This window comes from Pezoporus flaviventris, unplaced genomic scaffold (genome assembly GCF_033815535.1).
Source record: "Pezoporus flaviventris isolate CSIRO_AGI_PZ_B2104156 unplaced genomic scaffold, CSIRO_AGI_Pfla_v1 ptg000001l, whole genome shotgun sequence".
Taxonomy (NCBI): Eukaryota; Metazoa; Chordata; class Aves; order Psittaciformes; family Psittacidae; genus Pezoporus; species Pezoporus flaviventris.
In genome coordinates, this window is record NW_026892549.1 from 9,737,931 (window position 1) to 9,752,314 (window position 14,384).

At 37.6% G+C, this 14,384-nt stretch overlaps 2 protein-coding genes across 4 annotated transcripts in view; one reads left to right on the forward strand and one right to left on the reverse strand.

Moving 5' to 3' along the window:
• Positions 1-14,384, reverse strand: part of ZRANB3 (zinc finger RANBP2-type containing 3) — a 487,195-nt gene that overhangs the window by 142,151 nt on the left and 330,660 nt on the right. The window lies entirely within an intron of this gene.
• Positions 1-14,384, forward strand: part of MGAT5 (alpha-1,6-mannosylglycoprotein 6-beta-N-acetylglucosaminyltransferase) — a 126,148-nt gene that overhangs the window by 61,060 nt on the left and 50,704 nt on the right. For all 3 annotated transcript variants that reach the window (XM_061443912.1, XM_061443987.1, XM_061444059.1), the window contains 2 exons: positions 7,710-7,786; positions 9,317-9,406. In XM_061443912.1, coding sequence (XP_061299896.1) covers positions 7,710-7,786; positions 9,317-9,406 — 167 coding nt within the window. The remainder of the gene's footprint in view (positions 1-7,709; positions 7,787-9,316; positions 9,407-14,384) is intronic.

Below are 14,384 nucleotides of genomic sequence, written 5' to 3' on the forward strand. Positions count from 1 at the left end.
CTGGGTAAATTTAATGTTGCTGGTTTGGACGTGATTAAATGGGGAAATGTGAAACCATGGCACTTTCAGGCAGAGCTTGTCTGCATGGCTGCTTCTGATGTAGCTGAATCCATGGTTCCATGTGACATGCCCAAGATCAGCTTGGCTAAGGCAACTTGGTTTTTAACAATTGTGCTTTTCTAAGATGTCTACGGAAGAAATCCTTGATTTTGAGCAGCAGTGTTTCACTAAGCATATTCCATAAGATAGGGCAATCTGCTTGCACAAACATGATCAAAGAATCAGTCCTTTGTTTTCTTTCTTCATGTGATTTTGGTTTGGGGTTGGTTTGGGGATTTTTTTTTTTTTTATATAATCAAAGGGTGTGGAGTTTATGTATTGTGGGTTGGGTTTGCTTTGGGCTTTGTTAGGGGGTGTTTTTTTCCAAATTGTGAACTCTCTCTGTGTTCTTCTGGCAGGTATGGAAAAAATTTGATCTAAGCAAACTAAAAGAAACTGTTTCAATTCCTCAGGCTTGAATAATGGTGTTAATTCTAAATATGCATGTTGCAAAACATTTTTTTTTTTTTTTAAATAAAGGGCCAAAGTGCTCTGAGGGCATTATCATCCTTCTACTGTGCTTGTTCAGTGAAAAGCTAAGTTTTTGCTATGTGTAACTATGTAACACCTCAGATAGTGTAATTGCACCAGAACTATGCCAGACTGGTTGTTTAACAAATGCTCTTTTGCCTTGAAAAGTGCACTTCAGAAGATTTTAATTATGTTTCTTTGATCCCATAAAAATGAGCAAGTGAAGGCTCACCTTAAATCCTCCTCCACACTCTCCTTATATGTGGCTGGTACTTGGAGAACTAAGAACAGTTAAGTGTCAGCTGTATGCAGCGCTGCTCAGCAAGGGAGAATATTTTTGGTGTATCTGTTCAAAGTTCCTATAGCTTTTTCGCCTTACGCATTAACTTGTTCTGCTGTATTGGCTGTTGAGTTCTCTTTTAACAACTTTAGTGTTAACATCTTTGAAGTCACTCATTAGGATGCAGACTTCAGTATTTGCTTGTCTTTTAAGACATGATGGCTTGGATGCCTGTCAGGTATCTGGCATGCTCTGAATATGTAGTGAGGCAGGCTGACAAGTCAGCTTTAGCTATGCTGCAAGCAGGCTTCTTAACATTAACTATGGTGAGAAGGACCTTTGTCATGGTATTTGTTACACAGCCTCATTAGTTTTAACAGTCTGCAACCATGGTTTGCCCCATAGTTCTGTATTTGCAGAGACAAACTGGATTAAAAAAAAGCTAAAATGGTGCATATTATTTTGACTTTCCAAAGCTGTCTTCCTCTCTTAAGAGGACTGCAGTAGGCTTTTCTTTAGTTAACTTAGTATTTAAAATGTTCCATATGGTAATGTATCCTCGTTTCTTCCTAGTAGCTGGTACAGGGCTGTCTTTTGGCATTAGTCTGGGAATAACGTTGAAAACACACCAATGTTTTAGTTGTTGCTAAGCAATACTTACTCTAAATCAAGGACTTCTCAGTTTCTCATGCTCTGCCAGTGAGGAGGGGCACAAGAAGCTGGGAAGGATCACAGCCAGAACAGATGACCCAAACTAGCCAAAGGGGTATTCTGTACCGCAGCACGTCATGCTCAGTATATAAACTCAGGGGAATTACTCAGAAGGGGAGATCACTGCTGGGGTCAGGCTGGGTATTGGTCAGTGGGTGGTTGTATTGTGCGTTACTTGAGTTTTTTTGTTTGACTGGTTTATGCCACTCTCCCTTTTATTACTCTTATTGTTGCTGTTGTTATTATTTTACTTAATTTCAATTTTTAAACTTTTATTTCAACTGATGGGGTTTACGTTTTTTTGCTGATCCTTCTCCCTGTGGGGCTGGGGAATGAGCAAGCCACTGCATGTGTGATACACGGTTGCCGGCTGGGGTTAAACCACAACATCATGCTTAAAAAGCAAACTAATTGTCCCAACAGAACGTCAATGTGTACTGGATGTAATAGGATGTGGGCTGCACTGGTTCTAATAGCTAAGATTACAGTTTTCCCAGGGCTATGCTTTGCTTTGAATCATATTTATTGTGCCTTATTCATTGTATTACTTTTCCACACTGTATATAATATTACGCAGTTTTTCCCATTTTGCTGTCCATTTTCCTCCCACAAAGGCAGTAGCATGGAGTTTGGGAGAACTGTGTTTTTTCAAGCATCGCTGTTGCAACACAGTGTAATAACTGTGCACAAGACCACATGTGAATATTTTCCGCTGCAGTGCTAAGCTGTATTAGTAATGCTGAAGGGGGCTCTTGGTGGTCCCCTGGGCTGCATTTTGATTAACCACTTGCCTACTGCTTGAATTCTCCTAACCCTTCATTGATTTCAGTAGCATTAATGGGACACAGAAGCACAGCTGGTGTGAGGATGGACTAGCAGTAGAAAAGTTTATTTTCTTTAAATCATACCAGTGCTTTGCTACTGAAGTTTCTAAAATGTTAACAGCAAGTGTTCTGTGCTCTGCATTTAAAATCTTGAAACCTTTAGCTTGTTTCATTGAGTATGTTGATAGTGCTTTCAGTTCACATTGCAAATTCTCTCTTTAAATAAATCTTATCCGCTGGAGGTTAAATATGTGAATTAAATTAAGAATCTGTTAATTAGTGGGAGAAGGGAAAGGAGACCTTACACAAACTAAACCAGTCCTAACTACAGTGTTGTGTCTAACTGTAGATACTAAATTTCTGAACTGAAATAGAAACAAGGATTCCATGAATTTAAGTAAGAATAGTGCTTTTATTTAATGATCAAAACCAGAAAGAAAACAAATAGGGATAAAATTGATGAATAGACTTGATCGGATATGATTACTCTGTCCTTTTAAGACTAAGGAGGTTCCTGATTTTGAGAGATCTGCTGATGGGAAACATTTTGAGTTGAGCTATTATTTGTGCTGTATGTCATCAAAAGATATTCTAATATGCTTTTTTGGCACTAATCTAAAAATCTGGGGTTTAGCCTCAAGGTTTCCAAGTATATAAAATTTGTTTCATGTTAAATTCTCAAGTTATTTCCATTCTCTGAAAAATGAAGAGTTGATCCTTAGCAGACTAGATAGGCTGCTGGTGTCAACAGTTTGCAATCTCAGCATTATTGTAGCTTTTTAATTTGCTTTAACCAATATTGCTATTTTAAAACTTGTATGGCAAATAGAATAGCTATCAAACAACAATCTGCTAAGTAATTATAATTGTTATGCAGCTTACTGTCTTAGTGGATTATTTCTAGACTTCCTAACTGTCTGGTGGAGAAAATTCATTTTAGCCCATTACAAAGCATATTATCTGAAGGATGTGCAATACAGGAAAAGAACATTATGTGTATGTAGCACTCTTGATTATTTTTATTGTTTTGCTAAAGAGTTAACTAGGAAGAAAAAAAAAAAAATTGATTCTGTATCCCAGACTGTGTGCTTTTAACCACGTAATTCTCTCTTGGGTGTTTTTAGACCCTCACTAAAGCAAACAAAACCTGTGGACACAGAGTTTAATTGAAAGAGACAATGAAGACCTGCACCTGTGAACTGGTGTTTAAAGAAAATGATGTCAAAGGCCTTAGTCTTTAGCCAGTGTAGTTGCTCATACAGAGCAACAAGGGAGAAGTATCCTTTCCAGTGCAAGGTTAGGTGGCTTAGCCTACATCTGCTCATTTGTGCTAACATGCCAGACTTTGCACTGAAATAACTGATGACTGTTCACAAGTTTGGTTTAACCTGCTGTGCACTAACGATCTCTGATGTAGAGCTATATATCTTTAAACAGCCACAGGCATTTGCAAAGTGAACATATGGCTGCTTTCTAAACATGTGGATGGAGTTTGTTAGTTATATTTTGAATGTCCTTATATGTTGGGTGTCCCAGGGTGTCACAAACAGAGCACTGTATTTAAAAAGTTTTTTAAATCTAGATTTTTTTTGTGTGTTTTATCAATATTTTCCATATTTTTCCAGGATAGTCTATAATAAGTGTAGACTCTTAGATTTATAATATTCTCAGATTCATATTTTCATTTTTCAATGCATTGACCTTTAATGTAACAACATGTGAGATAAATGTTTAATAATTATGCCTTTGCGCAACAGCAGTCAAGAGGAGATAAGTTGTGCATGACTTCAAAAATGCTTAGGTGCCTGTAGAATAGAAATCGGTATCATGGCTCACAAAAAGCTTAAGATTAAAAAAATTTACTACTGTTGCTCTGTACTGACTTGACAGTTACTGTATTTCTAACATTTTTGGCTGTAAGTGCTAAGGTTTGGATGGGAAAAAAAGATCTTAGAACCTGCATTTTAAATTACATTAATCCTAATCAAGGATAAAAATCCTTGTGGTTTTTCAAATGCTGTTTTCCAACAAAAGTAATTTTAATGTCTGGCTTAACAATGTATTTTTCCCCTTCAGGAAAGAGCTATCCAATGTGAATTTGTTAACAGCATAGGACTTCTATCCAGACCTTTTTAACCAGAATCTGCAGAAGATATTAGGGTGTGGGTTTTTTCATCACCTCCAAATGATGAAAACACTGAAGTCTGGACTTGTTTTTTAATACTTGCTTTTCATGTTCTGGAAAAGCCAGATGTGTAGGTCAGTATTCCCAGGGTTCCACCTGCTTCATCTCCCTTGACTTTGTGATACATTCAAAATTGTAAATTGCTGGTATCTGGTTGAGGTAGGTCCCACCTGTCCATGGGATATGCAAAATTTGTTCACGTCTGGATTCCTGCTTAAGAAGGCCCAGCTTCTAGCTGGCATGGATGATCGAAGTCCTGTTGCTGGCAAGGAGGGGGAAAGATGTCAGGTACTCTTGAAAATACTGCTAGAGACATTAATACTTCACCAAGCATTTCAACATTGTTAGAGGTGATAAAAGTGGGCGTTAGTGTTCTGTGTTCCCAACCCATATAGATTATCCTAGAGAGATCAATATGCTGTTTATATGTATGAGCAAGAGTGAGACTGCTCTAGTGCAGCTGGCCACAGGGGAGACCAGAAGCCTGAGAAGACCTATAGCTTGTGCTGACATAAATGTCTGTCTCTTGCTTTTAACTTCTTGGTATGGACAGGAATAGTGAGAGCTGGGAGGGTCGACTTTCCACTTGGAAGGTATCTGTATGCAGGCATGCAACAGCTTATGCAAGCTGTTGAAGTGTATGGCTGGTGTAATATGTTACTGTTGGAAGAAGTAGGTCTTGTAAATACAGAAATCCTGTAAAACCTTGTGAACAGTGAACAGTACCAAAGGTCACTGCCTATCTACAAAAACACACTTGCATGCAGAAACTGTGTTTATGCATGACAAAAGCTAACAGGTATCCTGCAGCTGCACCCCTCAAAGGACCGTCATTACCACCTCTGCTTTGCTTCCTCTGTAGTGCCAATCAAAAAATTGGGCTTGGTTTCAAGTAATACTTTTGGGCAAGAACTATTTTTAACTGATTCCGTATCAGTGGTCCAGCTAAGAGTCAAGTGAGTGATAGTGTTGGCATGGTGATTGGTGGGTAGTGATTGAGGAAGAATACTCCTTAATAAAGTACTGTTGTTTAGGAAATGGTATATGGAAATGGATGTTGAATACCAGTAATAATATCTTCACTTTAAGGGTTTAATAATTGTCTCTTACCTTTCTGAATATTGCTAAGTACAGTTGTTTGAATACATATACGCAGCCATGTTTGAGTCTATATATGGCAGCCACAGGGGGGGGACCAAAAAAAAACCTTTAAGCATCTCTGATGTTATATCATCGATTTCAGATGTCTTTTATGTTTCAGGAAGGTCTGAATTTGACATGCCTTATGAAAAGCTCCCTACTTATTTTGTAATCAGGCTTATGAGTTTGTATAAAAAATACCAAACAAAAAAAAAAACCCAGCCAAAATAACAAAGAAAGAAACCCGACCCAACAACAACAAAAAACCCCAAACAACAAAAAAAAAACAAGAAAACAAAAAACCCCACAAAAACCAAAAACAAATTAAACCCCCACCCCCCCCCAAAGGCACAATTTAGATCGTAAAGCTCTTCTAATGGCGTTATATTGATTCCTGAAAATTGCCATAATTTTAACCTCTTTTTGGTTTAACATAGGTTTATTACTGTTTGCTCTCAAGCACTGACTTCAGTGTGATTAAAGTGGAAGGTCTAATTTCTGAATTCCAGTCCCAGAAAGCAAAAAGTCCCACTGTTATTTAGCTGTACTGACTGAATTTGGAACATGCTTCTAAACTGTTACCGCTATGTATTTTCTTACTTGGAGCAGCAGTCAGAGCTGTAGATGTCAGTGGTCTAGTCTGCAAGAATCATATAAGGATAAGAAGATAGGGAGATAATTTCAAAAGTGCTTATTGGTTTGAAATTATAAAGCCATGTTACAAACTACTTTGCTTCAGTGTTATTGTCACTGGCAGTTCAACTCAGTTTGTCAAATTACTCTGCTGCCGCAGAGACTGCAAATTGGTGTCTTCTTTCTGGCATGAGTCTTCTTTTCCCCATCCGCTTCATTTTGCAATGCTTTACTCACATTTCAAGCTTTATCTTTAAAAGAAACTATTTGCAAAAAATTTGAAAATACTCATGTAGATCAGGTAGGTTTTGTATATAATAAAATGTTCTAATGTTTATCTACTGATCTTGTCACTGATCTAGTCTAATACTGCAACCTTCCTCCCGCCCTCCTCGAGATCTCCAATTAGCATATTTTAGGTGAAGTCATGCAGTGTAACTTCCAAAGCATGAAGTGTTCCTAGGTTGATGGACGGCTGGCTTAATGATCTTGATTCTTGACTGTGGGAAAAGCCTTAAATGGTGTAGGTGTAATGTAGATAAAACTCTGGGATGAACTACCTAAATTGAAAACCTTATCCTCTATGGACTTCGGCAAGAACCTCTCCACCATCTTAATTTTCCTTGAATTCAAGGCCTGTGTCAGAGGGCTCTTCTATCTTAGAAGAATGTCTCATACTGGAGTTGATGTGACTGTGTCCTTTAACACTGCTCCTTTTTCCTTGTCTCATGGGCTAGCAATGTTGCTCTGTATTACATTCTTTTAATTTGTTGCAAAAATCTAGAATGATAAAATAGGCAAAAAGGAAAAAAAAATCTGGAAAGACCATATGAAATATTTCTCATGAAATACGATACAGTGTTATTCAGTTGTAAAATTAGATCATATTGCAACATTTGTTAATTGGGTCATATATCTCATGCCAAGTTTCAGATCATGGGTAGTATTTGATAAAATGATAACAGAACTTGAAAAACTAGTTTTTATGTTTAAAAGCAATGCACGTCTCAAAACTTTTGACAATCAGAACCAAATTGTTGCAGGTTAGTAGGTTTAAGCACACTTTGATGAGGAAGATATTTTGCTTTTTATTATTCTTAGTATAGATTAGTTTGATTTTTAAGTCTTTGTAGACAAGTTTCTGTAAATCAGCACCTTTACTGCAAGTCAAAATTGAAATACATGCAGCCATTTTCTTCTGTAGTCAAAAAAGGCACACTGAGTTTTACTGTTATAGCAGATACTACGCAGTAGGACTCTTCAATCAGTCTGGATTGTGGATTCATGAAAATAAAAAGAAGGATTCATTAGGCCACCTCTCAGAACTGTAAAATGAAATTCATTTATGGTTTATGTGTCTCTTTAGATCTCATAAATGGAGCCCAAGAACAGTGTGAATTGCCTCCTATGGATGGTTTTCCTCACTGTGAAGGGAAAATAAAGGTAAGTGAACTAGTTTTAATCTTATTCTGTGTGTTTTTCTAAAATCTGTACCTATGTTGCAAGAGGTTAGTGTTCCGACAATGGTGTAAAACAAGAACAACTTTGTCAAAAAGGGAATGTTTAGGAGTATCACTACAGTATTACTTACCTCAGGCCTCTGATACTACTGCTGCAGAGAAGTGGCATCCTATTAAGACAGGAATAAAATGCCATGTTATATTAAATGTGTATTATTATGTATTTATGTTATATTAGTTATTATTGTGTTTTGTGTATTTATGATCCTTAATAAAAGACCTTATTATTTGTATGATGTCTTGTTATTCAGGAAAACCTTGTTTTCTTCCTTATTATGAGTCATTTGGCATTCTCCTATCCCAGGACTTGGATTCTGTGTGTACCTCTGTCCAGCCCTTTTTCTGTTTCAGCAAAACATTTGTTTGTGCTTCTTTCCCCTCTTTGCCAACAGTGCTGTTGAGTTGCTCTCTTCCCCTTTATTAGGAAAAGCATTCTGCCTCTTCTTGATCACAAGCTAAAGCAACCAGAACTTTGGGCTTCGCAGTTATTTCTACATAAATACTATATTTTACTAATAATGCAGTCTGAAAAGCAAAATATGGAAAGCCAGCAGACTTTAGTTGGAAAGGAAAAAAGCAAAACAAAACACTTCTTCCCTTTTTCTCCTCCCACCCCCCAAACCAATAAATCCCCCACAAAACAAACAAGACAAAAATATCCAAAACAGCAGACTTGCTAAATGGAGGGTTTGGAGGTTTTTTTTTTCACCAAGATACATTTCAAATGTAAGGACACTCTTTTAGTAGTAGGGCACAAACATAAAATGGCTGAACACTTAAATTGTATTACTTAATAATGATATCTATTTCTGATAGTGAAAAGAAATAACTACCAAAACATTTGTGAAATCATGTTGCCTTTTTCCTCTAAATAAAATTTGTAGGCAATACTATTTAAAAATCCCCAAACTGTGTCTTAAATCTCTGGTCTGTGTTTTGATCCGTTTTGACAAACTGGCTGCATAGTGACTATGTAATACATTATTTGAATATTAAAATATGAATTTAAATTAGTAACTTCCTTCTGCAGAAATGACAAATTCTTGGCAGAATCAGGCAGATTTCAATCTCAGTAACTGAAATGGTCTGTTAAATTCCAGAGCAAGTGTAACGTGGAGGGGGGAAAACAATGCAGTCAACTCCAGCCACACCCATATGTCTGCACCCTGATTCTATTCTCCTTTTGGTATTTGTCTCTGTTTGCCTGGTTACCAGTTTGTATAAACTGTGCTCACATCTGGTATGTAGTTACTTTCCCGACATAGCTGAATGCAGAGATGCAGTACTCTGCAAAATGTTAATATAAAATTCCTTTTTTGCTATTTGTATTTTTCATCAAGATGGATATGGTCACTTGCAGCTTTCCCCATTATTTCTGAGTTCAGTGTGAAATAGTAGAGAGTTATTATGTGGTACTTCAATCTAACAGACTGTGGTTTTGTTTCTGTTTCAGTGGATGAAAGATATGTGGCGATCGGATCCCTGTTATGCAAGTTATGGTGTAGATGGGTCCACATGCTCCTTTTTTATTTACCTCAGTGAGGTTAGTAATCTATTAATCTGCAGAAGGGAAACATCATATTTTTGGTAACTGTTTGCAAACTTTTCTCAAAAGAAATCATAACTTTCTTCAGAAAAAAAAAATACGAGGAAAAAGCTATTAAAACAGAATTATTATGAAGTGTTTTGCTATTAAGTCCTCCAGGGGTTTCTAGCCTGGAGAATTCTAATATTTATAACTGAAGTGATGTAAGTAGCAATTCTCCAGGGAGTCCACACTGGGTATCCTGTTAAACCTAAGTATGAAGCTCAGTCATAGATTCTTGCCTCTGCACATTTTTTCTGTTGCTTTCAGTGCAGCTCCTAGGGTAGTAGTAGGGGGAGGCATTTTAGGGGGACATTTGGAATGTAAAATTTGGAAATTAGAACTAAATGAACAGTAGAACATTCTCTGAAGCAGCATGGCCACTTCCTGTTTGGAGACTGTTCATGAATTGCAGTCTGTTAACAGGAAACAAAAACGCCATGAAAGTCCCATTTTTTAATGAAGTAGCACATATATTGGCTAAAGCTTTTGGTACCTGTCAGAACCAAAAGCCCAGTTTCGTACACAGCTGAGTAAAGTTCATGCCCTGGTGGGTTTTTTTACAGATTCTGTTTCCTGTGTAACACTTTCTTTCCAAGAATGAATTTTGTCAATCAGTTATTATGAGCTCCATTGATGTCTCGTAGTGTTTGTGCCAGAAAGTCAGGTGTATTTGATGACTTGACCTCTTATTTCGTATTACTAAAGTTTTGATAACTTATGGCAGCTGATCTTGGAAGTAGTATTGAGCTTACTGTTTGTAAAGAACTGCAGGAGCCAGTATGGCTGCTGAATTGCAAACTGATATTAATTTTACAGTTTCTGCAGGATTGGGGCATGGGGCTGGGATTTTAAATTACATATCTGAGATTAAAACTATAGGTCTACTAGATAAGTAACTGTTATAATGAAGGCAGTTTCTGTTAATTTACTCAGTTGACTGTCATGAACATTTCTGGGGACACTGCTTGAAGCAGCAGTAATAGTTAAGTGCATATTCAAAACATGTATCTGAAGAAATAAAAAAGGCTGGGTTGAATCACGGGTTTGACTCACTCCAATGCTAGTGCCAAGTGTTCATCTGTTTATGGGCTATGAAACTGGGGAAGGAAAAGATACAGTATGACTGTATTATTTATCCTGTTATTTATCATAAAAGCTAGAGAGATGGTTTTGAAATAATCTGAAGTTGACTTGAGTTTCAGCTAAAAGGTTATGTTTTAGCATTAGTGGAGTTACATTTGTGCAGCCAGCAAGTGCTTTGTGTTTTTAATGCAGATGTATTTTAGAGATGAAGATACATGTCAGCTGAATGTGAGAATCTAATATTCTTAAATGACATCTGTTACTTTGTATTTCTGTATTAAAATCACAGCATCTTCTGTAACAATCTTCTCTGATAATCAGTTTTGAAAACTCAGTTGATGATCAGTTTAGCTCATCCTCATGGCAAAATTGAAGCAGATTTATAGAGGCCAAATGGTTGGTTTTTTCAAAGAGTCTAGGGATTTAAAATTTTTCTTTAAGCAGCCATACTGAATTTGGATAAAATTCTCATTTCATGATGGAACAACAGGACAATTAGTCTATGTGTATATTTACAAACTTCAAACAAGAGTCATGTACTTTTCTTTTATAAAGCGTTTTCCCATGACAGAATGTAAAAGTAATATTGGGTGAGCATGTTATTAACCTTGAGTTTAAATTTGGCATTCTTAATCCTATGATTAATGCCCAGCAGCAGAGGTTGAAAGCTTAAATGTTTGCGAATACAAGCATGAAATGAAATTCTAATAACACTACAACGATGGGGATTTATGAGGTGTGTTGGCTGCTAAGGATAACTTGGAAATGCTGTTGCGAGAGTAATTTGTCAAAGTGGACAATGATGAAGAGTTGACAGTTTATACTATGGTTGCTCAGCTGAATGATAAATGTGTCTACAGAGCTCTCAAGTTGAAACTGCTGATTTAAAATTTTAGAATGCATTAGGGTGCTGGGAGGATATTATGGTTAAGATTTTTCTACTTTAAACTTACAGTGTAGGAGTAAGATGGTTGTATACACATGGTTTGTTTGAAAAGGCAATATATACATCAAATTATGCACAACTTCTGTTTGAAAAGACAGAATATGCATCAAATTGTGTGTATGTCTACTTTTGCTCTTGAAACTGCCTCTTAAGATCTAGTGTAACAAGTGCCTGTGCTCTTTCATACTCTTTCAGGATCTACTTTTTTCTTCAGAAGGAGTTCAGTTAGGGTATTGTGTTACACTCACCTAGCACTCTTTGTAATGCAGTTTTAAACTTGTAAACAGAGCAGCCTGAAATAATACATTTTGGTGTGGAATATGGGTCAGGACCACAGAGATACAAAGTAATTTGTCCACAGTTTAGTCAAAGGTTTAGAAATAAAACCCAGTCTTTGGGTATCTGCTGTGTGCCTGTTTTGTTTCCACCCTGTGTGTCTGCAAAATAGAACAGCGCAGTCAAAATCCATGCTGCCCCAAGCGATCTCTTCTGAAGAGCCTGCACAAGTGCAAGTGTTAACAGTTCTGCCTCCTCTAGTTTTGCTTTGGATGGCACTCCTACAAGAACGCAAGAACTAGCTGAACAGCTCTTCTCCACTTCTTCTCTTGTGTCTTGGCTGCTTGAGCAGAATGGGAGGTGAGTGTGGCAGTAGAAGGAAAGTGAGAAGCAATCCAGCAATTCAGGCTTATGTTTTTTTTATTTAAAGCTGTCCCCTCTACAGACTTGCAGATAAAGCTGCAAGAGTTTTCACACTTCCATCTTGAAGTTTTGCTGAAGGCACTGGCTCACTCCTGGTGCATGATATGCAACTATGCAGTCCTCATAACACTAATTGTGCTGGAACCTTTGAAGACTGAAGGAGACAGAAATGGCCTGAATAGTTGTCGTGGTTTAAACCCAGCTAGACAGCTCATTCACTCACTTCCACCACTTCTTGTCCTCCACCTACTCCCGGAGGGACAGAGAGGAGAATTGAAAAGAATTCAACTCCCACGGGTTGAGATAAGAACAGTTTAGTAACTAAGGTATAACACAAATCACTACTGCTACTACCAATAATAACAATGATAAAGGAAATAACAAGGGAAGAGAATACAACACCTCACCACCAGCCGACTGATAACAGCCCAACCAGGCACCAACCGATACCTCCTCCAACCTCCCAGTCTCCTGGGCCTTCTGGGTAACACCCAGTTACATCCTGGGCATGACGTGCTGTGGTATGGAATACCTCTTTGGTCAGTTTGGGTCAGGTGTCCTGTCTCTGCTTCCTCCCAGCCTCCCCTCCTCCCTGGCAGAGCATGAGGCTCACAAAGTCCTTGGCCAGACCAAAACATCAGTGTTATCAGTTCTGTTCCCAGGCTGACAGTCAAAACACTGTACTGCACCAGCTACCAAGAAGTAGAAAAATGACTGCTACTGCTGAACTCAGGACAGTAGTAAAACCAGACTTATATTCTTTTAAATAACGGGGCAAGACAGGAATTAGAAGTAGCAGAAATTGAAAAGCAAGTTAAGCTAAGGTTTCTGGATAGTTGGGACTTGTTTCCATTTAACTGTGATACAAACTTGCCCATTGAAAAGAGTTGCTTCCTGTAAACTCAGCATTTAGTTATAAAAAAGACAGTTGTTTAACACTGTAATGTCACTGGCACAGTTATAATTTTCACAGATGGCATTGCCTCTGAGGAGAAATGTGAAAAAATTAATTTCTAGACAGTACAAAAATATATTTCACTGCAAAATGTCAGTTTGCAGCTGAAGAATTAAGCTTTTAAAAATATCTTCTAGCAAATGAACTTTTCACACTGTTTCCCAGCTTAAGGAAAGTGTAGGTGTCTTATTGCTCCTCTTCTTTATCTAGGCATGTGTTTTCTCTGAGGGCTTTCACTGCCTGCCACACAGGAGTGGAACTACTGCTGTGCTTGCTGGTCAGCCAGCAGCTGTGATGCAAGCTACCACTGCCCAGAGGTCACTACATGGATGCTTACCTGCTGGAGCTGGGCAGATCTTACTAAAATCCCAGTCTTTGTATCTCTAGTTGCCTTTCAGATGTAAGGGTAATTTTTGGTACTCATCTTGGAAGCGGATCCAACATTTCAAAAGACTAAAACAATTTCAGAGACCAATCTCTAAAGCTCCTGTAGCTTCTGAGTGTGTACTAGTATGCCATTAGAAAGAATTCTTGTTTTGAGTCCTTCAGACTTGATGGAAACAGAATCTATGGTTTCATTTCAGGAATATTTTTCTTTATGCTCTTTCTTTAGCTTTGAGGGATAAAGCAGAAAAATACAAACTGAAGGTGATTCTGAGTGTGGGTTTGTTTCTAGAAGGCAAGCTGTAGTCTGAGGCATACTTTAGTGAAAACACCTGGGAATCATAATTATACAGATTCCCCAAATCCTTGTGGGTTTGCTAGTTTAGTACCATTTGCTCACATCTGTGTGGAAGTCCCCTTTCCACAACTTTTGCTGCTTGTATAAGCTATTTTCTGATACTGGGGTGAGTTCATGATTTGCATTTCTTCAGTGTAGTGTAGCATTAAACCAGCTTCTTTGAATTCTGCTTAGAAAATTTACAAAAATAGTGTTGTCTGTAAAGCAGCAACAGTTTGAACTTCTTCAGTCATCCTGTGTAAGTCTCTAAGAAATTTAAATGCTAATGATAGCCAGCACTTTGTCCCCAGATCATCCATTAGTGTATTGGCCTGGATCTGGGTGATTTGGGCTTAGTTATCTTTTCTACTTCTGTCACTTTAAACTGGGATTAGTCTGATTTTTTGGAAAAGGCGTAGATGCTAGTGTAAGAGAGGAATCAAATTTTGTGTACATTACTGAAGTTAGGTAAGAGACCATTTGTTGATTGATGATTATAACATTTCATGTTCTGGCGTCACTGGGACTG